The sequence below is a fragment of the Aspergillus melleus genome (genome assembly GCF_016097325.1).
Source record: "Aspergillus melleus strain CBS 546.65 chromosome Unknown contig1, whole genome shotgun sequence".
In the NCBI taxonomy this organism is placed as follows: domain Eukaryota; kingdom Fungi; phylum Ascomycota; class Eurotiomycetes; order Eurotiales; family Aspergillaceae; genus Aspergillus; species Aspergillus melleus.
Genome location: NW_025763370.1, coordinates 7,646,639 through 7,669,875, shown reverse-complemented (window position 1 = coordinate 7,669,875; position 23,237 = coordinate 7,646,639). Strand labels below are relative to the sequence as shown.

Below are 23,237 nucleotides of genomic sequence, written 5' to 3'. Positions count from 1 at the left end.
CTTTCACCACACTCTTATAAGCTAGACCCTATGAAGACATGGGCTTTCATAGGAATCTAGTATTATAAAAGAGGCATCAGATGCAAAGGACAAAAGTTAAGAAGCTAAAGGGGTAGTCTGTACAAGGTGCCGTGGTAGGCAAAGGGGCCAGGTCTAGCGACGATGAAAGCCATGGAGATAACGCGCCGACGGGTTTTCGAAGAGGTCGAGGCCAATAAAAACTTTGAGGTATCAAGGATCGAATTGACTGAGAGTCCAAAACAAGAGAGAATGCGACTGGTCCTGCAGAAGACCGTTTGAGAGCGAATTGGGTTGCTGCTGCTGTGGTGAGGGATCAGAGAAAAGGGTAAATAAGCTGGCGGAGCAGGCTAAGAAGGGAGAGCCGGACGCGACACGTGGTCACGTGATCTGAGAATGATCCATTGCGAGACTAACCCGATTAGGTGACTTGCTTATCGGCGTTCTCCATCGCCATGCTTGGGAATGCATGCAGTTCCTACCTACCCCAATAATATCAAGTCAAGAAAAGCAATTGCTGCGATTGATTGTGCCCGAGCTAGGACAGCCTTGAGCGATTCACTTCAGTCGAGCCGATTTACATAACCCATAGAATCACAACCATGTTATATTAGTCCTCAATCGACAAATATATTTTGGCGAAGTGATAGAACTAGTTAACTTGGTCGTTGAATTATTCAATGTTTTCCGAGAATAGTAACGTATGTAGCAGGGTATAAGCATATAATTCTTTCCACAATAAGTGATGAAACTCTAATCTTAGTAGTAGGTTATTGTTAAGACCAAAAAGGCGTTGGCCAAGCGTTCAGCCCTGTTGCCCCCTCGATCGTGAGTAGATCCGGATCAATTAGATCCATCTCGTTGTCCGATCTACCTAGGAAATCTTGCATAGTGGGTTCCAAAAACGCCATCTCCGTAGTGAAACCGGCAAAGGTAGCAGCATTGGGCTCTAGAGCGTGTGATCCGGTGGTTGGGTTGATAGGACTATAGAGAGACTGTCCTGACATTTGGGTTTGGCCATCGTGATCCGCACTAGCATTTTTGTCTGTTGGTAGAGCTTGTTGAACTCGCCTGAGATTCTCGTAAAACTCCGCGGCTGCAAGATTCCCATGATCACTCATTCTATGGAGGATTTCGACGGCCGTGTCAAGAGACTCTAGATCGGTCGGATTTCCGATGGATGGTAGTAGACTCGAGATAACCAACACAATGACAGCGGAGAAGAGATACTGAGCATAGAAATAGCCATACATTGGCAGGGATCCATTGACCCATTCGTCGGTGACCAGTGCATGTGAATGCCTTGCAGCATGAATGCAAGCTTCACTTAAAGTGATGACTGGTTGTGGAAGATCTTCGGGGCTTTCAAGTTGACCGCGTCGTTGGAAGAGAGCATGGAGAATGATTGGGCGTGTTGCCAGGATCACACACTATATCACGATTAATATGCGGAAGTATGTGGGATGATGTGCAGAGACCAACCTGGTTGAACTGAAGATGAAGGGAAACAATGTGTTTAGGTGGAGACTCTTCCGGTCTTAGCTTGATGTGGGCTGGGAGCGATTGCAGCCATTCCTGTAGTGCAATCAAAAGCTGCTGCTCCCGTTGAAGGAATGGTTCTTGGTGGTGTTTGCGGCTATAGATCTTATCTATCGTTTGACCAATTATGCGTGCCAGTCGAATGCTAGAAACCAGGTAAGCGGTGTCTGAGAACTGCTCCCCAGACACAGGCGAATCGACATCCGCAGGCATATCAACATATATATCATCGTCGCGGATCTGAAGAGGAAAACCAATCTTTGACGTATACATGCGGTCGAAAATGTAAATAGCCCACCAAAGTCGTACTCGATGCTCGCGTTCGACGGGGTCAGTACATTGACGGGCGGGTATGTTATGATTCAACCCCAAGACCAAACCCAAACGCATGGCACTTCCGATCAGCATGTATGCCGAATGACGTCGATTCAAGAAGTACGAGAACAAGGACTAGACAAGAGTTAGCGTGAAGGGGCACCACCCTGCAGATAAACATAGCATCGTACTAGTAGCAACAGGCTTTCTACATGAATCATCCCAGGTCTTTCTGGCATTATTGGGATCAGGTTCATGGCGCGCACATAGTATCTCGTGCCTGGCACTCGGCCTCCCGAAGACGACGCGGTGCGCGCAGAGTAGACTTCCCCCAGAGCGAAGAGAGCGAAAAACTTGCAGGTCAAGGCGGGATCATCTCGCAACGACGGCGTGCGATAAATACTTTCCAGCTGCTCTAGGGTACTCTTCCTCAAGAATAGGTGGTAGACACGACTGAGTTGATTGAACGCAACGCGGACTAATAGACGGGCTTGGGCGAGCCCCGGCCATTGCGTTTCACCCTCTAGCAGCAATGACTCGGGGGTATACTGGGTCCGAGCAACGTGCGATGTATTTGGGTTATCTGTAATACATTGCCGCAGCCTTGTTGCAAAGGCCGTGCAGGCGGCGTCTCCCATGTAGATTGGAGGCGCGGATGGATCATATGGATAGAACCATGCACGCTCGCCTATGAGGGGATTCTGCACGGCAGGATAAGAGTCCTGCGGCGGAACCGTATCTGATGGATGAGCGGGAGATGACTGGGGAGTATGGGAAGAGCGTAATTGCTCCTTTAATTGTGTATTCTCTGAAAGGATTTGATCCAGATAGCTAGTTGGCTGTAAGCATTCCGAGCCACCACAAGGCGTGGTTCAAGCGATGCAAGAGGCTACTAGTACCTCTCATTGACTTTCAACTTGCGGTCGCGCAGAGTGTATTGACACTCGTTTTCACATCCCGCCTGGCGACACCTAGCGCACGGCTGTTCACCAGAGCATTTGACTTTATGTGAGTGGCAGCGATGACAGCTTGAAGGAGGTCAGAGTAGATCGGAGCATTGGATGGGGAGACAAGTCCAATGACGTACGCGACGGGTTTCTTCTTCTGTCGCTTGGTCTGATGCTTGAGGACCGGCATGGATGGAATGATTTAATGCAGATTCTTTTTTAATAGTCTTGTGCTACCGCCTGGCCAGTGGGTTAGACTGGAAAGGAATGTCTGAAGCAGCCGGCGCGACTACATTTGACCGAGAGGCGAGAAGAAAAGGGTGGCGGATGATTCATCGATCGGGAAGATGGAACGTTGCCGAGACATTGGTATGCCATTTACAAAAGAAATGTTCGATTACTTCCAAAGTGCTATATTATATATGTATCATCTTCCATTGGTAATATTTCTATTTGCCCAAATACATTGGAAGGAACCGATCAGAACTCGAACATTTAAGCACCACGCACATACCGAGTAGATTATCGCGGCTCGGCAAATGTACCGAATGCCGAAGTAAAAAACGGACAATTCGTAGACAACAAATTTGACAAAGATGAAAAAGACTTTTAAAGAGTCCAGGACCGACCTTAGTGGAACTAAATGTTATGAAAGGAGCTTCCTGTATATATACAAAACCATGACTTTCCAGCGACCACCACAAGTTCAAATCTGCCTAGCAACCAACCATCAAAGCTACGGCATTGGAGACACAATACAAGGCGAAGTGCTCCTGAAACCCCAAGAAAGAATCTTACCCGAGCAACTGAATGTATCATTTGAAGGTATGAACGCCCTTATATAGTAAAACTTTGAAAATCTTGAGTCTGATACTGCTTTCTAGGTAGAACCGAGATAGAAGTCGACAAAAATGGGAATAACATTCCGCTCCCACCAACCGTCGTGACAAGCACATTTCTTCAAATGAAGCAGCCGCTAGAAAATAATTCATCTGGAAAACATAAGGTCTTTGAGGCCGAAACGGAATATCAAATACCGTTCGAGTTCGTGGTACCTGCCGAGTTGCCTCATCATATCTGTCACCACCATCGCCACCATGAGCAGATTTACTGGGAGCACACCCAGCTTCCCCCAAGCATCGGTACTCCCTTTGATTTAGGTCATGGAAAAGAAACATCCAATGAGATGACTCCTGCGATATTGTCCATTACCTACCGGATACACGTCAGGATTTATTCCGGCAAGACGCAACAGAATGGAGGTCCGACGATTGTTGGAGAGTGGCCATATCCAGTACATATCATACCTCAGCGGAAAGAAAGGCCTCCAATCTTGGTTTCTGATGACAGCAGATTCTACCGTATACGCCAGGACAAACAGATTGCCAAGGGACTCCGTCGACGCCCGGTAGGGCTTCTGTCTGCATGGGCAGAACAACCATCAGCTGTACGAGCTCAGACAAATGCAACCAGCTCGGTTAGAATCAAATTGCAGTACACATTTGCTGGACAAGTATCACTGCCGGAAATCACAGGTCTGGATTTTAAACTCAAGGCCGTTACGGCCTATGGAGCGGAAACCTGGCCAGACTTTCCAGACCTGACCGACCCATCTTCGTGGATTTCAAGCCAGGACTACTACTCCGATACCATTTCTCTCCACAACTCACTCGAGGGTCAATTAGAATGGCGAAAGCAGTCTGTTGGTGAAGATCTCCCGTACGACACAAATACCAGCGTCAACTTGACCTATACAGCAATTTTAGAATTGCCGATAACACTTCCGAAGCATGTTTGTCTTCCACCAAGCTTCTACTCATGCCTTATCTCTCGGGCATATGCTCTAAAGCTCCTGTTACATGTTCGCGTCGAGGGCCAGTGGACTAAGTCGAAGGTTTCGCTCACGATACCGGTTCAAATATGCTAGCAAGAGGATGAGTGCCTTTAATTAATATCATATATATCGTATATAGAGATAATCATTATTTATACTTTTGATTGACATATTTGACATGTTTTCAAATTCAATCCTTTTCTTTCTCTGGGAAACAATGTTCACACGACCTACGGAGTATAGACGGAAATATTTTTCCACATGAGTGTCTTATAGGGCACAGACGAGAAGGAGAATACTGCTATGATACTCTAATCGAGATTCATGCCCGACAGGAAACGATAAGAAAGGGTTTCCAAACTAAACACAAGTTATCTTGTTTCACCTTTCTCATCTACTCAATACAGTTGTATCCAGGTATAATGCCTAAGGCATCAACAACTATACGCCCGAAGAGGATTAGCCTATTCAGTCACGTGCAGGATGTTGGCCGCATCGCTTTGTAATTCATTCCATTGCGATGATCCACTTCTTCCAGCGCTGTTCAGGTAAAACTTGCAGACGCATGATGAAGATTATCAAATCGAAGTAAAGGACTAAACGGGAAGAATATGGGTGATCTTCAGGCGGCTCGCGAAGCCTTCGACTCCGCAGATGAATTTTTGATTCCTGTACTTCAACGAGGCATGTGAATCTCAAATCTAACCAGTACGAATTCAACGCTGACTCGACTCAAGAGGAACTCCAAAAGTCTCGAGGAAGCTCTCTTTTGGACATTCTTGCCAAGGCTGTTTCTGACACTTCATTGGATGATGCCTCTAAGCGAGCCAACGTTATTGACAGAGCATTGAATATACTTGCTCGTATCCATAGCGCCTTTGTCGCGCCTGTAAATGATACCGAGGAGCCCGTCCAGAGCGCGGAGGATGCTGCTCGCGAAGACGCAAAGCGGCGCCGACTGCTCCATGCCCTCCTGGACTTGATTGCAATCGAGGGCGTGTACCCGTCGCTCTCATCGGGTGTGGGAATTCCCCTGCAGCAGCGAGTGATATCTATATTGCCCGCTGGGGTTATTGCCCAAGATCCAAAGACCGCAAAGAACTCGTCTGAGAATGAACCACTTCTAGATCGTATAATATCGACGCTGTCCGATATAGTTCTTGATGCACGACCCAGCATACAACCCGTGGTCCGTGGTCGAATCTTAAGCGATATCATCAGCGGAGTTGCAGAATTAGCTTTCAATTCACAATCCCTGGAAGTTGAGAGGAAAGAATGGTATCGGAACGTGTTTACGGATGTCATTAAGGAGTAGGTTCCGCTATCTGATTTATGAGAGCGTGCGCTAAGTAGACACAGCACCCCGAGCTCAGTTCTGTTGTCGACTCTGTCGAATTTTCTGCAAGCCAACCCGGCTCCATGGTTCAAAGATACAATTTCTAGCCAACTTTCCCGAGTCCCCTTGCGTAAAGATGGGTTGGTTCAGACAATATTGTTCCTGGCAACACAATTCAGTCCCTCTCTAGGACAAGAAGCCCAGGCCGCGGCCTCTAATGGTCCTCATTTCACCGTACAAGCGATCATGCAGACTTCTCGCTTGTTGTCTTCGGTACCCCAAGGAATGGACCCTGTCGAATACTTTTCTACGATTGCTCCACAGTTGTTGGCCTTGATTGATGGTGATGACCCCGACTTGAGGAAAACCGCTGCCTATACAGTCGGCAACGGAATCCTTGGAAAGCGCCAATATGGCGCCCCCGGAACGATCGGCCACTTGATATTCTTGGAACCCTTATTCAAGACGCTCACGGCAGGTTTAGACGGTCCCTCCATGACTTGGATGAGACAAACGAACGACACCGACGAGGCTCTAGCACAACATGTTCTTGTTCGCGAATCTATGTTGTGCCGGGCGGTCGACAGGCTAGGAAGCCTGGTCCTTCAGCCTCCAAACCCAGCGCTTGTCAAGAGAGTTATCTACCCAATTCTCGTGCCTCTTTGGGGTCTAGCTTGCTTTGCTCTGGAACATCAACACACAATACTACATGAGAATATTATGACGATATTACGGACATACTTTGGCATTTCTGTGGGGATGCAGCCACTCAAGAAGCTGGTAGACCATTTGCTGTGGGACGGAGGCTCGTCGTGGACCTACAGTATCGAGCAAAGATATGGACTGTCACTGACGAAGCGAAAAACCGAAGAACAGAATCAGTTTAATGTTGTTAGACTGATGGATACTTTACAGTCTCGCACCAAGCTCTTCGTGGGTTTGTTAGGAGCAGACCCCAGCAGCGAAGAGCGCACTGGTGATATCTTCCTCTACGTGAGCGAAAATTGGCTGGCGAGGCCTTCGACTAATGGGCAAATGCCCGATAAAATGCAACTATCCCAAGACAACGATGGTTCTGCCGACATCATGCGGAAACTAATTAGCGCGAAGCTTGCAGAATCGCTTTTGGAAAACTTCAAAGACGTTCTTTCTCGTCGTCCTCTCAGAGTCCTTGAGCTAGTCAAGCAGATCATAGACGGTGAACTTAACAGTGCCAATGTCTTGAAGAAGAAAGCCAAGGCGCAGAGTTCTGCCAAAATGTCTCTTTCTTCCCTGGCCAATATCGTTGATACTGAGGACAGTGGACGCGAAGAGTCGAGAGGCGAGGCAAATTCAGCTGAATCATTACCAGCTGTATTCAGTCTGCTATCCACTGTCCTCGCCTCACCTGAATTTTCCGCATCGCAAGAGACTGTTCCAGTCCTGGAAACCATCAAAGGAAGACTGGACGATCTCATCACATACCTCCCCGCATCACTCGCAAAACAAGGAACAACCTCCTCTATGCTGTTAGAGATCCACATAGCATCGCCTGCGGAAGGAGGCCAGCAGAAGTCGTCTTCCGAAATCTCTGATTTCGATACTCATCGCCGAGCCCTCACGAATCTGAACTCCGATCTTCCTCCTGTACAGGCCGAAGGATTTTCTTTGTTGTCTGACCTAATCAAGAAAGCCTCGCCCGTTCTTGACATCCAATCCACACTCACTCTACTTCTTTCCATCATCACAGACCCATCTGAAACTTCCTCCAATGACGAGTTCATTTATCTCAACGCCATCAAACTCGTTGGCACGCTCGCTTCGCGTCATCCGCGCACCGTTATTAAAACGCTCGTTGAACGTTACGCCGACAGAACCGAGACCGCCACGCTCGACCAAAGACTGAAAATCGGCGAATCACTCATGCGCACCGTCCAGGATCTCGGCGAAGCCCTAACCGGAGACACCGCGAAGGTTCTCGGCGACGGCATGATCGCCGTTGCCGGAAGACGAGCACACAAGCCGGAAGCCCACAAGTCTCGAAAAGAACAACTCGAGAAAGAAAGACGGCAGAAAGAGCGCGAAGAGCGTAAAAACAGAGAACCGCCCGTGCCGGAAGGCTGGACATTCTCCACCACGTCTCTAACTCCTAAAGAAAAAGAGGAGGCCAAGGCCGCACTCCACGACGAGGACTCCGATACCGAGACCCCCGAACAAGCCGCCTACTCGGCAAATATCATCTCAGCCTGGGCCGCGGGAGCTTCTTCGGACGAAGAACCAGACGACCTGCGAGCTCGAGCCTCGGCACTCTCCGTCCTCGCAACAGCCGTGCAGACCAACATCGTCGGCCTCGGGCCCTCTGTCGTCGCGTCCGCCGTCGACATGGCGCTCTCAACCCTGACCTTAGAACCAGACCCGGAGTCTGCGATTCTCCGACGCGCCAGCGCCATTCTCCTCCTGGACATCCTCAAGGCCATGGAAGCGTCTCGCGAGCGGGGTGGCAAGAACGCCATCGGCTTTGGCTTCTCGCTTTCAGACGACGGGACAGGGAATTCCTGGAACGCCGAAAATCCCACGACAGTCGGGAACATACCGCACATGCTACGCAGTCTGGCGTCCGTTGAAAGCCGCGAGACGGATACGATTGTGCGGGGGCATGTTCGCGTGTTGAATGAGAGCTTGGAGGCTTGGTTGGAGAAGGCGCTGCTGTGGGGGATCGGGGTGCATGAAGGGGATGATGCTGATGAACCGCGATTCGAACTAGGTGATCGGATCGCTGGTCTGCAGGTTGATCCGTTGGCAGGGAGGGGTGCTGGCGGGCGTCCGAGGATTGAAGAAATTGAGTAAAGATAGGACTTGTCGACTGTTGACGACAAAATTGTTTATGTTTATATGACTGCCCCCGCTTAGGAATCCTTCGCATACACCAATTGATGAATCTACGGCATTTAATCGCAACCGGACGGTGGAGACATCATTGATGAGATTAGCTTTAGCCCTCTAGGCACTTGTACTTTTAATAAAACATGATTCGAAAATAGAGGCGAGAAACGTAGGTCCACAAAAGCAGATGGAATATTTTCGCGGCCCTCAAAGATCAATTCCATCCGTCCCATAAATGCAAGCAGTTCAGGATCTCAGATCAGCCCGTGCCTTGGGTCGACAGTAAACCATCTTTAAAACAGAATTAACGAGAGTAGTGAGTTGCCTTTGTTTCCTCTGCAAAAACCCACAGCGCACGAAATAGAAGAAAAATGATCGTGAGCTCATTGCGATCGCGGATCTAGACAAGTCGCAAGGCATTAGCGGCGACCGCCACGTCCACCTCCACGACCGCGTCCATAACTGCCTCGACCACGTCCAGGCCCGAAACCGCCGCCGCCGCGACGGTGAAAACGGTGTTGTTCAGGACGGGGACGTTCAGGGCGGGGACCGGCAGCCATACGCGCCTGGCGCTCCTCGTCGCTCATGTGGAATTTGTTCTCAATGCCAATCAACTCGCAGAATTGGGCGGTTTGAGGATTGGTGTATTCAATTGGCATCTCCCCGGTGGTGATAGGAACGCTAGGATCATAGACAGGTGCGGTAGGCTCGAAGTTCTCCGGGATAGTCATCTTGCCGGGCTTCACAACATGCTCCTCAATCCATTGTTCGGCTTCTACGATCTGCTGTTTGTAGAAAGCGTCACCCTTGTCTGAGGGTACCTTTGCCTGCGGGTCTCCGAGAATGAGATGGTCGTCAAACACACGCGTGATAGCAAGCCACTCCTTATCATACTGCAAGCGATAAGGGCGCTCACACTGCGCGCCCTCCAGGTCTGAAATCGTGTTGAATTCCACTAACTGGAGGAAATCACGTTGTGGAAGACACTTGTCCAGTGCGAGAAAGTAGGTTGTCTTGTTAGAGATGGCATCCGGCAGAGGTTCGTTGAGCTGGGAGAATTCGGGTTGGGGGGCAGGACGGGCAAAGCTGGCAGGCAATTGGCTGCGTAATTCCTCAGAAACACCCGACTCAGTAGCTTGAGGAGTTTGAGGTTGGATGGAGGAAACGTTCTCATCGGCCCGATCAGAAGAATCCAGCTTGGGGGATTTGGGCGCGGCTTGAGGCTCACTTTTAGCATCAGCTTTGCTGGAAGTCTCTTTCTCCGAGTCGCTGTCCAAATCTAGATCGATTTCGTCTACATTCTTCACCGCTTCATGTTCGAGCTTTTGCTTCTTGCTTCCAGAAATAGTGGTGTTGCTGTCCCGTTCGATTCTATCCAAAGTCCTGCCAGTTCCGTCCTGGTCAGAAACGACTTTGCGCCAGGTCTGGTTGTATGTCGAATTGGAAGCATCGAGTCCTTGATTATGACCTAGCTCCTGTAAGTAGCGAGCATTTTCGGCAGCTTCGCTTTTGGCAGCAACGGTGTGAAAATCATTCCATGCCGCTGTGCGATTCTGGATATTCTCAGCATTTTGGTCCTCAGTTCTGACTACTTCCCGCAGCTCAGCCGGAGTTTCAGCCTCTTTCAGAGTTTCAGTCTCTTTCAGAGATTCGGCCTCTTTCGGAATCTCAGTAGGCTCGGAGTGGGACTTGGAGGGAGTCGTTTCCATCGGTTCCTCCTGGTTGGCCCGAATAGAAGGTAACTCAGGTTCGGCCGGGACGATTCTCGTGGGCCGTGGACGCGGGCGGGGAACTTCCCCTGCCTCAACTGTCAGAAGGGAGTTGAAGGCGCCATCCAGTCCGAATGGATAAGGAACAGTTGGAGCTCGCGGGGTGGTATGAAGAGGGCTGGTTGCCTGCCGTTTGACAGGATTTCCCGGGATCAGATATTCACCATGCTGGACGGACGCAACAAACCGCACATGCAGGTGCGCAGAGAACCAGTATGCGGGTCGCAAGCGATCAAGAACGTATTTTGCCGCCTGGTTTCCCAGCTTTCCTTCTTGTGAGTCTTGACGAAATCCGTTCTTGATTCGAAACAAGGTTTCATAGTCGCCGGAAAGCTCGACTTGCTTTGGCCAGTCATGGGAGAGACCGAGATCAACCTGAGTCCGGATTTGGAGCAGCTTGCGAACGTCAAGTTCTCTGACATGATAAATGCTCTGGATGTCGTCGCGATTGTAGGGGAGACGTTCATGGTGGGGCCTTCTGTAATCATAACCCTTCCAGATTCCGGACATACCGGCGATGCGAAGAGGGCCACAGCGGATGACATTCGCCGCACCCAAGTAGTAGATATTCGGTGCAACCCAACCGCCATAATGCAATTCGAACAAATGGTTACCAGCCTCATGGTTGCCACCAATGAAGATGGTCAGGTAAGGTGCGGTGCGTTGTCCACTGTAGTATTCGTGAAAATCACCTAACTCTTTGTACTTCTGCGGCACAGACATACAGGCCATATCATTCGAGTTGCGAACTGCCTAGCCAGACATTAGAGCTCGGACAATAACAGCGGCAGGGTTGCACATACCTGGAAGTCTCCCCCAATGATCAGCAAATCCACGCCATCCCATCCTTTCAGCGCGGCAGACTTTTCAACTGATGCGTAAATGTCATGAAGGCAGCCATGACCCTGAGGTGCATATTGCATTAGCAGCGAGTCACGAGGACCAGGAAAGTTGTTGCAAAGACAGAGAACAGATGAAAGAAACTCACACAGCCTTCAAGGGCCACCCGAATGGAAGCAGAGTTCGAAGGAGGGGCCTCCATTCCGGTAGGCAAAGGTGTTAGATCGCCTAGTCGGTCGAGTGTGGAGAAGGAGATAAGTAAACAGCTAAATTAAGCTTGGCCGTAAAAAGAGACCGGAATTGAAGATGTGTAGGAGAGGAGGCAAAACTAGAAAGTAGTGCAACCGAGAAGAAAAGAATGAAAAGCTACAAGAAATCGACGAAAACAAGAAAAGTGAAACACCTAGAGTGAATAATGGTAGAGGGAAGAGGGAGGGAGGGAGGTGGTGAATGCAAAGGGAAGAAGAAGAAGAGGAAGAGAGAGGAAGAAGATCCGTTGCGGGTCGCCGGTCTTTTTGGGTCCAGTTATCACCTGCTCGGCCCAGATCTATACCTAAGGAACATCAACATCTCCCTTCCCTCACGGCTAGACATTATTGAATATTTGGTGCCATTGTTCACTCCTCAATTGCTATCATGCCTTTCAGTGATCATAATCCTCGGCTCAACTTTCTCAAGGACGCTGCTAGTCACTTGAAAGCCATTAGCCCTTCCACCGCAGCTCATTTAATGACAGCGCATAATCACATTTTTCTGGATGAATGCAGGCCGTTGAACCAGCGCCAGCAAGAGACTTCTTGTGGTGCTTGTGGGAGCGCCAGAAATCCCAAAACCACCAAGACCATTCATGTTAAGAAGAACAAGAGCCTGCAACGAGCCTCTGCGGCGAAAGGAATTGCTGCTCATGGAGCAACGGTCTACAAATGTCTTCGGTGTCGTCGACGTACGGTCAAACCCTCTCGAATGGAAGCAGCACGGCCAAAGGTTGCAACGAAACCTAAGCTAGAGACCCCACAACCTGCATCTCTAGGAGGATCCCCTGACAAGCAGGTCACCGATGCTGCAGAAGTCAACCAGCCCGTTAAGCCGGCAGACAATGCAAGCAGTAGGAAACGGGCCAAAGCACGAAAGCAGGGCGGATTGCAAGCTCTGTTGGCTTCCAAACAAAAGGCACAGTCCAGTTCCTCGTCACTGGATCTGTTTGACTTTCTACAGCAGTGAATGCGATGGACTTTTTCTCTTTCTTTCTTTCTTTCTCCCCTTCACTTCGGTTCTTCTGATATTTTTTATGCCAAGACCGGAGACTCGGGGATACGTGGGGCCGAGTCCAATTGGGATTAGCGCGGGGTTCAGCTGGAAGCTCTCCGTCACTCCAGCTCTTTCCCCGTTGATTCTCGCTCGATCTTTCAAGCTAGCTTGCCCTGGTTGAAGCTCCTCTGACTTCATCTCCTCCGTCCTGACCACATTGGCATACTTGCCTTGCTTGCGACATCACCCTGCTCTTCGACGCAATGTCGTCTTACTCGGATGACGAGCACGACCCCCAGGCGGACGAGCTCCGCGAAACCGCTCTCGTCACGCTGGAAGCCTTGATCAGCTCGTGCAGCCAACAGATGCAACCTTACCTGCTCAACACCGTGAAATCAGCTCTCAGATTTCTTAAGTACGACCCCAATGTCGCCGATTTCGAAGAAGACGAGGAGATGGGTGGCACCCAGGACGATGGTTCGGAGGACGATGGCACCGAGGAGCCCGACCTGGATGATGACGAGTTCGAAGACTTCGAGGAGGAGGGAGGATATAGTGATGTTGACGACATGAGCTGGAAGGTTCGTCGCTGCGCTGCAAAGCTGCTCTACTCCGTTATCTCGACATACGAGCGCGGCCGCACGTCGACCAATCCGTCCTTGTACCAGCAAATCGCTCCCGCCCTCATTGCCCGGTTTAGTAAGGAAAGAGAAGAGAGCGTGAAGCTGGAGGTGGTCTCTACAATGACAGCTCTGGTTCGCAAGACTGGCGACGGTGCTATGATTATCACGTCGAGTGGCTTCTTGGAGTCCGTCGGCGGATCGAAAAACTCGAGGAAGAGAAGACGACAGGACAGCGATGCCAATATGATTGACTTCGAACCCAGTATCGGTACCTCATCCGCGGTCGGCACCCCCGTTGCTGCTCCTTCGTCGCCCGAGTCGGGTCCCCAGGCCGACTTGGCCCGTTCGGTGCCCATTATCGTACAAAGCATTGTTAAGATGTGGAAGCAAGCGTCTGTTCCTTTGAAACAAGCTATCATCGTTCTTCTGAAGAGTCTGGCTCTTGTTCGTTACGGAGGGCTGGCAGATCATCTCCAGCAGATCGAAGATCCGATCGCGGACGTCTTGAAATCGGCGTCCTTGTCGGGTGGTTCGTCCGCCCCAGCGGGAGCTGCCGTCAGCGCGGGAACCCTCCAGGTCGAGACCTTGAGTCTTATTGCCGCGATTGCCGAAACACACACGTCGGATGCTCTCCTGCCCTTCCTGATCGCCTTGATCCCTGGCGTCATCGGATCCGTCAAAGACAGGAACTACAAAGTCAGCAGCGAGGCCCTTGGCGCCGTTGAACAGATCGTCAAGGCTCTGACCCCGCCCCGGGTATCGACAACCTCTCAGGATCTGCAGTCCCAGTTGGAGAAGCTATACGATGTGGTCCACGATCGCATCGCCGATACGAGCGCCGATCTGGAGGTCCGTCAGCGGGCCATTCACGTATTCGGTGTCCTTATAGCCCGAACCTCTGGGGACAACGGACCGTCTTTCCTCTCCCTGGACCGCCGCTCAAAGGGTCTCCTTGTCTTGGTTGATCGCCTGAGGAATGAGACCACCCGACTTTCGGCGGTGCGTGCCGTGGACGATATCGCTGTCCTGTGCAGCCGCGAGGCTGACGTTCCGGCCACATGGGTCAGCGAAGTTACTGCGGAACTCGCTGCCCAGCTGCGGAAGTCAGATCGCGTGCTCCGGGGTGCCAGCTTGGAAGCTCTCCGTAGTCTAGCTATGAACCCCAAGACTCGAGCCCACTACGATAACAAGACCATGAAGGACTTAGAAGATTCGCTGCTGCCTCTGATTACTGCCGAGGATTTCCATTTCCTTGCACCTGCCCTCATCATCCTAGCGAAGCTTGTGCCTGGAAACGCACAGCTTCTGGTCAACGAGGGGTTGGTTTCCGCTTTATGCTCGATTGTTGTTTCGTCGCTAGTTGGTACCGTCCTGAAGGCGCTCTTGCTGCTCGTCAAAGTGATCGGGGAGGAAGAGGCCGGGGCCGATCTAATGAGACGGTTGCTACGCGACGTTGGTATCAACGGCGACACCTCCGTTGTCGGGCGGGCCATAGGTACTCTTGTTGTCCATGGTGGACCGAAGTTGGGTGTAAAGATGGAGGATTTCTTGAAAGAGCTACAGACCGCACAGGATGCTCAACGCAAATGTCTTGCCCTTGCCATCTTAGGAGAAGTCGGCCTTCGGATGGGATCCAAGTGCTCGTTAACACCAGACCTGTTCATCGACCATTTCAACTCCAAATCCGACAAGGTCCGTCTGGCCTCGGCCGCGTCTCTTGGAAATGCTGCTGCTGGTAACGTGAATGCCTACCTGCCCACGATCCTGAATGGCCTGGACAAGTCGAACCCCCAAAGCTACCTGCTCCTGCATTCGGTGAAGGAGTTGCTTCAGCATCCCGAAATTGTTCGCCCCGACGTGGCTCCTTCGGCTCTCAAACTCTGGCAGGCTCTCCTCCTTGTCTCAGAAGAGGAGGACAACCGTGCTGTCGGTGCGGAATGCGTTGGCCGCTTGGCGCTGATTGACCCTGTTGCCTATATTCCCCATTTCCAGGTAAGACGCACAGTCTCCTTTTATCTTTCGACTTACGACTGATGGTTCCTTTTTCAAATACAGGAATACTTGTCCAGCTCAGATGCCGGTATTCGCGGCGTCGTCATCTCTGCGTTCCGCTACACCTTGTCCGACTCGAGGGATACCTATAACGATGTGCTCCGACCGCTGATTGTACCCTTGCTGGTCAATATGCTCAGCGATCGTGACCTCGGCAACCACCGTCTTGCTCTGACCACATTGAACTCTGCTCTCCACAACAAGATGGACATCATCCTTCCTCATCTCAACGAGCTCCTCCCGGCAGTCTTTGGCGACACGCAGATCAAACCCGAACTCATCCGTGAAGTCCAGATGGGTCCATTCAAGCACAAGGTCGACGACGGCCTTGAACTGCGCAAGGTAAACCTATTCCATTCCCCGACCCAGCATTGCCCGAACATCCCAAACTAACACCAACCTCCAGAGCGCCTACGAAACCCTCTACGCCTCGCTAGACACCGCCTTCTCACTTTCCCACGTCTCGGAGTTCTTCGACCGCATCCTCGCCGGAATCGACGACGAGCAAGACATCCGCACCATAAGCAATTTCATGACCTCCAAGCTCATCACGCTAGCCCCCGAAGAAACACAACGATACCTCGACGCCCTCTCAGAACGCTACAGTGTCGTCCTATCCTTCAAACTCAAAGACAACGCGGTGAAGCAGGACATCGAGAAGGCGCAGGAAGCATCGAACGGCGTCCTCAAGATCACTCGCGAACTGAGCAAGGCGTTCCCGAACGCTGAGACCTCCGCGGATAACCATAAATGGAAGGCTTATATGGAATGGGTCCGGAAGACGTTTGCGACTCAGTTGAAGAGCTTGGATACGGACTTTTAAATCGTGGAGGGGTCATCAATGGAAAGATGCGAATGGTGGCCGTGGCCTTCAATGAGGGAATGAAGAACCCGTCAATGACTAGTTTTACGATAGCGAAAAATGAACGGAGATGAATTTTATGTCTTTTGATTACTAGCAGTGACATGCAATGCATGAATACCTATGTGCCCAAGGTCAAGGAAGTAGAAAAGTAAAGAAAACTCGATTTTCACAACAATAAAGGTATACTAAAAAGAACAAAAACAGGTCGCTCATGTATAATCCAAATGTGACCTCGCTCAATGTGCCATGAATAATGCCCAGAAGACAACAAACGCCGGGTATGCAAGTTTAATCAAACAATCCACCAATCCATCCATCCATCACAGAATAAAAGACCAACGCCCGCAATTTTCTCCATAGCTTTCAAATGAGGACAAGTATGCCCTTAAGCAACGCCTGAAACGCAAAATGTCACCCTTGAATCTTCACAAGAAAAGGTTTCACCGACGATGCCCTTAGATTAACCCAACTATGCAGTGATTGCCTTCTTCTTGAGCACGCCCAGTTTCTCCAGTTTAGTCCAGGCAAGATCCATGTCGGACCCTTCCTCTAGAGCTGGCCGCAGCTCCAAGCCGTCCAAGAGCTTGACGGAACCCCCAGTTCCCACAAAAAGCATTAGCTCCAGAACTCTCCGACGAAGTCGAGTCGGCTCGTCCAGATGGGCCAGGTATTTCTGATCTGCTTGGGGATCAGCCGGTGGAAGGGTATATGGATCATCGATCTCGACGTCTTTTTTCGGGATATCGTCGTCGTCTTCGCCAATGGCGGACTGGATCATCTCTTCACGGCGCCCAAAATCGGCCAGCACAGAGAAGAGATCCAAGCCGACGTGGTCCGATCGGGCTGGCTGAGTCTCCGTCGCTTCCAGTTTCCTTGGACTCTCAGGTCTTCCGTTGCCCCTAACAGGGTGAGGATAAAACCGGAGAGTCAATGGGTTTCCTCTGATGTCTAACTTCTGGAGGGTGGAGACCTTTGCCTTGTTGGTTCGGCCGAGCCGGCTCAGGACCTGACAGAGTCTTCTCAACCTTGACAGGCAATTGCCAGCAAGCGCCAAGCGAGAGAGACAGTTGACACCAACCAGCTCATTTATGCTTGACAGGGAGTTGAAGTTCAGGTTTAGGACCTTAACATTGGGGAAATTCAATGCAAAATCCACGGGAAGAGTCTGGATGCTACACGCTGCAGCATCGAGCAGTTGTAAACTCAGGAGAGGCACTGATGGGGAAAGCGTTTGCAGAGAGAGTTTGTTCGAAGACAAGAATACTTTGCGGATATCTTTGACCACTCCAAGGTCCACGTCAAAAAACCCGGCATTGTGATCATTCGATAGCATTTGCTCCCGCGCAGAAAAGACATCTAAGCTGTGGCATTGGCCAAGCTCGGACACCGTGGTAAGGGAATTTTGATCGACGTAGAGAAGAGACAACGATGGGAAGAAGCTGGCATCCAGGTTGTGCAGCTTATTGTTCGAGAGCTTCAGCGATCGCAGGGCAGGGAGAGACTCCGACAAGCCGAGCTCGCTTACTTGGTTGGCGCTGAGGTCAAGCGTGGAAAGGGAGGTAAGAGTATCGATCTCACGAACAGACGTTATGTGGTTATGAGAGAGATCTAATTCTTGTAGACGGGTTCTGTTCGGGAACTGTCAGTTTTAATCACGCAGAAGGGTACTGACTGGCCATAGAGACTCACAATTCGGATCCTTCAAAATCAACCACCGTCAGGTCATTGTTTCTCAGTTTCAGACTCAAGAGTCCGTTAAGCTCGAACACGCCACTAATGTTTCGAATCCTGTTGTCGTTCGCGTTAAGCTCTCTGAGATGAATCAAGCTGCTAAATCCATCCAGGCTCTCTAGGTCATTGCCCGAAACGTCCAGATACTGAAGATTGACAAGGTGTCCCCACGCAGTCAAATTGGAGAGACAATTGTACTGAATCTTTAGCGTTCTCAAGGTTGAGGGTATTCCGCTCAGTTGCCCGATATTGTTACTGGACACATCCAGATCCTCTAAACGAGGACAGAAATCACAGAGTTTGTGAAGTGTAATCAACCCTTTATGACGAAGGATCAATCGACGGACATGCTCCCAGTAGGGCTCAAAAGGTTGGACCTCGGTGATATGTTTGACCAGTTTCTCAGTCGCTAAAGCGAATGTGCCATGAACCTGGCGCAGGGACGTAGGGTGCGTGCGCTGGGCCACGTAGCTCATCTCCAGCTGTAGGGATTGATCGATTTGATCCAGTGTGAAATCGGGAAGAGGGCTTAGATGAAAGCTGTAGCTTGTATCATGATCGTTATTCCTGAAATGAACCAAAGAGTGATCACCGGACTGTTTGACTGGAGTCGATATCGGGTATCCAAAGTCCCTCCGTACCAGACTCAAATCATCGGCGGGTTCTTCCCCTGTCTCGTCTATACGTGAGATAGAACGTTTGGGGAAGGGTTGGTCGGACTGATCGTGCTCTTGGCAATCATATGCATTCTCAGATCCGATCGATTTGTGCGCACCATCGGTGATCATCTCTCGTCGAAGCTTCGTAGGGCTCTCGTTATCGCTGTAAGCGATCTGCGAAACTAGAGGGGACGAAAAGCTAATAGTGACAACTCGTGCTTGGTTGTTGCCACTAATTTGGCGCCGAGGAGGCTTTGATAACCGACCTTCGTGAAGCTGAATTTCGTGTTCAACCTCACTAGAGATGTCTCTGCTCTTCGGGCGATCCGAGATCCAAGATGTGGCTCGAGTCCCAGAATTTCGCAAGCTAGACGAGTCCCGGGAGACTTTCGACTGCGCGGAGCTGGCGTTTACGGACGGTTCTCCATCCTTGGACTGCGGTCGTGCCGCCGTCTTGGGGGAGGTAGCTTTAGCGCCGAGTGGGCTTTGAGCAGCGGCGCTATCTTCGAAAGCGTTGGGGGTTTTGGTCCGCTCCGGAGACATCATCATCTCCTGCAGCTCGTCAACACTAAGGTCGGGGATATCCCTGAACGGGTCGTCCTCGCTTTCGTCTCCCTTCGGCTTCTCAGGCGACGGTGGCGGTTTCTCCTTGACCCACAAGTGCTTGTAACGGTCGTAGGTTAATCCGTTGACTTGCTCAGGAATCAGGTGAGATACCAAGTCGGAGGATAGGACGCCTTTGGCATGTGAGCTCTGTGAGGATCCAGTGGGGACAGAACGGGCGCTCAAACTCTTGCCAGACACTTGCGTGTTGAGGGTCATCAATTCGGGGAGGCTATCATCCTCTTCAACCGTTGTAGGGTCGGAAAGCTTACGCTCGTGTTGGTCGGTTCCTTGGGTCGGCAGATTACCGAGATTATCGTCGGTCTGATTCCCGTGCAGGGGAGGGCTTGAGTCTTCGTCATCATCAAGATGTAACGACATGACAGAGGCGTTGACGTCAAAGTCCAGCTCATCCTGTTCCTGGAACTTTTTCAAATGACTCAAAATGCGTGGGTTCGGTTCCTGGGGTTCCCTCAATTTGCGTATATCCGCACCCTCCCGGCTTGGAGGACGAGAGAATTCTTCCCGGGTCGATTCATCTTCGTAGCTTTCATTTTGGTTATTATCCTCATTGTCGGATTCTTCCACACTAGACAGTCCTCCCGGCGCGGTTCTGCCCTTGGATCGAATGATGTCCATGATTTTCGTGGCCTCATTCAGAAAATCCTGAGTTGTGATTGACCCTTTCCGAACCTCCTCCTTGACGCCGGTCACCTTAACTACGGGGACAGCCCCATCCGCCGGAGATCCTTCGGGCTCAAATTCATCCTGCCCACCGGGTGGTAGATCCCGACTCGGCAAGGACCTCTTTCTCGTGGAAGACCTCTGACTCGGGGTCGGTGTCCTCGGTCGTTGCGATGACTGCGGTCGAAGCAGAGAGCCATCGACTTCATCCCTCACCCCATGTTGCATCAGACTCCGCTGTAGTAACGAAAGGGTGTCCGCTTGTTGGCTCTGTCTATCGTCCGCGCCGAGATCGTCCTGCTTCCTCGAACTATGGGATCTCAGGAATGTCCTGCGCCTCTTCGGCGTTGGGTCCTTTGCGGGTGTATTAGGGGCCCATTGCACCTCGGACGCTTCCTCGGTTGCATTTGAGAAAGCTCGTTGTTTTTGGGTATGGTCCACATCGGGGGGTGGGGTTGACCTTGCGAGTGAATCCACCTTCCCGGCTGATCTCGAATTGTCGCTGTCGTAGTCGTAGGTATGTGTCTTGGATGAGTTGCGACGAAGGTATCTCCGCCGACGTGAAGAAGCTTGCGAATCGGGATCCGGAGCATCGTGATTCAGCATTTTCGGCTCATAAGGGCTTGTATCGGAGAAATCAAAATTATCCAGTTCACCATCACCAAATCGACTAACACGAAGCTTGGCCGCGTTGCGCGATCTGGGCCGCTCGCTCTTTCGAACAGACTGGTCACCCCATGTGTCCTGCTTGACGTTCAAGAAGCTTCTGTTTTCTCCTTTGCGACGAGCTTCTTCCGAAGGGGAAACCGGTTCGTCTTCTTCGGAGACCTCGCCAAATGTTTCCTCGAACTGGCTCATACGACGCAGGAGCCTATTATTCGTGAACGTGTCATGGTTTCCAAACAGCTTCAGCGGACTCCCCGAGGACGGCATGACTTCGCTCCTGTCCGCCTCAAATTGATCAAACGTAGAAGTCTTGACATGCGCCGACGAAGGTCGAGGAAGGGTCGGAGGATCAGCCACGGGGTGGGCTTTCTGAAAGAACGGTGGGGAGCTTCGGATTCTGGAGTATGGCGGGATGAACGGCGACAGGCGCTGCGAAGGAAAGGACGGCGGGGAAAATCGACGTTTGTGGAAGGAAGCGTCGCTCGCGTACTGATCGCGGCCCAGATTCGCAAAAGCTCCGCGACCTCGATAGTCCAAGGTGCCCATGGAGAGGTCCTGAGGGAGCGAATTGCTGGTAACGTCGAGCAGGTCGTCGTCGGGCAAAGTTTCCATGGCATTGAGCACCTTCGTGTTAAAGAGTATGCTGTCGCTTGCCCTTGAGTCCGGGCGCTCTCCCGGCGCCATAGATAGTCGTTCGAGTTTGTTCGTGACTTGCTTCAGGGCGGACTTGATGACTTCCGACGTCCCGTTTCCATCGACGGTGTTGGTTCGCGAAAACGTGATAGGCGTAATCCCCTCGTTGCGAAGATCCTCGAGACCACTGGCCGTCCTCATCTGGGTATCGTTCTGCGAAGCGTCGTGTTGATCGGCATCGAGCAAGTGCGCGCTCTTTTTAATGTCCAACGTGCCCGTGCGCGACGACTGCGGGCTTCCTTGGGAGTTAGCTCTGTCGCGCGATTCCGGTCTCCTCGGCAATGGTTTCGGTTCCTCAACAAAGGAATCACCATTGTCCAGACCATGCCCATTGTGCGTATCGGACAATGAGTGCCTTCCTTGTTCATCGTAGCTCTTATCGGGCGCGTCGCTGAAATCCCACACATTGTCCGGCTGCGTCATGTTCGGAATCATCTCATGCTCCGCCTTCTCAACGCGCGGCGTTGGAGGCTTGAAGACGCTCTCTAGTCCGATGGGAGCGAATAAGTCGCGCTGTTCACCGGCCTGTAGCTCACCCTGGACCAACCTCCGTCGCCACTCCGGGGTGCCCTCCTTGCCTTTCCCTTTATTGGGTCGTACTTGCACGGTGTCGTGTTGGACGGATTGGCCGGAGACGTTGGACACGTTCGAGACCGATCGTAGGGGGGACCTGGTGTCCATGGCGGGCGGCTGTTTGGCGGGCGGTTGTTTACGCCCCGAGGGCAGGTTCGGTTTGGGGCTCTTCTTCGTCTTGTCGGGGACGGGGGATCGCAACTTGGAGGGGGTCTTGGGGGTGCGCGGGGTTTTGGGCGTCGGCGGTTCGCGTTTCACGAAATGGCAAGGGCGAGACACTTTTTTCTTAGGGTCGTTGATTGGGGAGGGTTCGACGGAGCGACGCGCGGGGACCGGAATGCGACTAGGAGAGCCCTGGAAACTCTGGAGACTCTGGAGGCTGGAGCGACGAGAGTGGCCGATGGAGCGAGAAGGCGCCGGGCTGGTGGGCGTCGCAGGCACTGGCACCCAGTCGTCGGAGAGACTGTCGAGCCATGGCGAATTCCCCATCTTTGCGATTTTCTAAATAAATAGATTTGCGACTGCAGGGCCTAAGATGAGCTCGGCGCGTGTTCGCGATCACAAAGCCCCCGTGTGAACACAAACATAGAAGAAACTAAGAATAGAAAAGAATATACGCAAATCATTGAATGGATACACCATGCAGCTGCAACAATATGTAAGACAATTGATGAGAGGGAAATTGTAGGGGACATTCGGGTGCAGGAATAATGGAAGAGGGGAGAACGGAGTATAATGAACGAGGTTGTTTGATCTTGTTATTAATTAAAGTGGAACGGGGCTCGATCGATCACCGGCGGGTGCTCGGGGCAACCCCGTCCAGGAGTACCGGAGTATAGAGAGTAGGACTACTCCGTACTCGATCGTTAATCCAACTGTTCGAGTACTTGGATAATTCAACCCTTGCCATGTGCATGGAGATTTGTTTGCAGCATGTTCCTGTTGTTTGGCATCCCTTGGGTGCCTTTCATCCTTGCATCCTGACTCCATCCTCCCTACACCGCATCGCGCAAGGATGAGTTGGCACTTCTCGGCCCAAGCACCAAGTATCGGGTACTTATTTTGCAGCCCTTGGGCTCAGCACGTTGCTAGTACCCGGTACCTCCCTCGACACCCATGCGGTTTCACTTGTCGTGTTTCCCGGACGCGAGGGGCGCCAGGAACCAGAGTTCACTAGAAGGACTGGGAGGCCCACGAGAAACAGCTCATATACGGAGTACATAGTTATCTGCGGAGTATATGAAGGTAGTGACATGAAAGAACCACGGATTAGAGGTTGATCCATGGATGAATGCTGCCTGGAAGCCAAGGCCACTATTTATGAACAGTATAAATCAAAGACAGTGCACAGCTGAATAAGGATATGAATAATGTAACTTA

General features: G+C 51.3%; 6 protein-coding genes across 6 annotated transcripts; 3 read left to right on the top strand and 3 right to left on the bottom strand.

Moving 5' to 3' along the window:
• Positions 1-794: 794 nt before the first annotated feature.
• LDX57_002752 (fungal specific transcription factor domain-containing protein) lies at positions 795-1,271 on the bottom strand (the record flags this gene model as incomplete). Its single annotated transcript, XM_046084401.1, has 1 exon — positions 795-1,271. One exon carries the CDS (start codon positions 1,269-1,271, stop codon positions 795-797), a length of 477 nt encoding a protein of 158 aa, XP_045940364.1.
• Positions 1,272-5,264: 3,993 nt separating this feature from the next.
• On the top strand, positions 5,265-8,815 carry LDX57_002751 (RTP1/Tango6 family protein; the record flags this gene model as incomplete). Its single annotated transcript, XM_046084400.1, has 3 exons — positions 5,265-5,324; positions 5,393-5,964; positions 6,013-8,815. 3 exons carry the CDS (start codon positions 5,265-5,267, stop codon positions 8,813-8,815), a joined length of 3,435 nt encoding a protein of 1,144 aa, XP_045940363.1.
• A 455-nt stretch (positions 8,816-9,270) lies between these two features.
• DBR1 (RNA lariat debranching enzyme) lies at positions 9,271-11,343 on the bottom strand (the record flags this gene model as incomplete). Its single annotated transcript, XM_046084399.1, has 1 exon — positions 9,271-11,343. One exon carries the CDS (start codon positions 11,341-11,343, stop codon positions 9,271-9,273), a length of 2,073 nt encoding a protein of 690 aa, XP_045940362.1.
• Positions 11,344-12,096: 753 nt separating this feature from the next.
• Positions 12,097-12,681, top strand: LDX57_002749 (ribonuclease P Rpr2/Rpp21/SNM1 subunit; the record flags this gene model as incomplete). The annotated part of the gene is made up of 1 exon (XM_046084398.1): positions 12,097-12,681. The coding sequence occupies one exon, from the start codon at positions 12,097-12,099 to the stop codon at positions 12,679-12,681; it is 585 nt and encodes a 194-aa protein (XP_045940361.1).
• A 133-nt stretch (positions 12,682-12,814) lies between these two features.
• Positions 12,815-16,345, top strand: canA (putative cullin binding protein CanA). Its single transcript, XM_046084397.1, has 3 exons — positions 12,815-15,323; positions 15,387-15,725; positions 15,790-16,345. Exons 1-3 carry the CDS (start codon positions 12,972-12,974, stop codon positions 16,204-16,206), a joined length of 3,108 nt encoding a protein of 1,035 aa, XP_045940360.1. The 5' UTR covers positions 12,815-12,971; the 3' UTR covers positions 16,207-16,345.
• On the bottom strand, positions 16,346-22,317 carry NUD1 (uncharacterized protein). Its single transcript, XM_046084396.1, has 2 exons — positions 17,938-22,317; positions 16,346-17,876 (listed from the first exon to the last, which is right to left on the bottom strand). Exons 1-2 carry the CDS (start codon positions 21,963-21,965, stop codon positions 16,718-16,720), a joined length of 5,187 nt encoding a protein of 1,728 aa, XP_045940359.1. The 5' UTR covers positions 21,966-22,317; the 3' UTR covers positions 16,346-16,717.
• Positions 22,318-23,237: the final 920 nt, after the last annotated feature.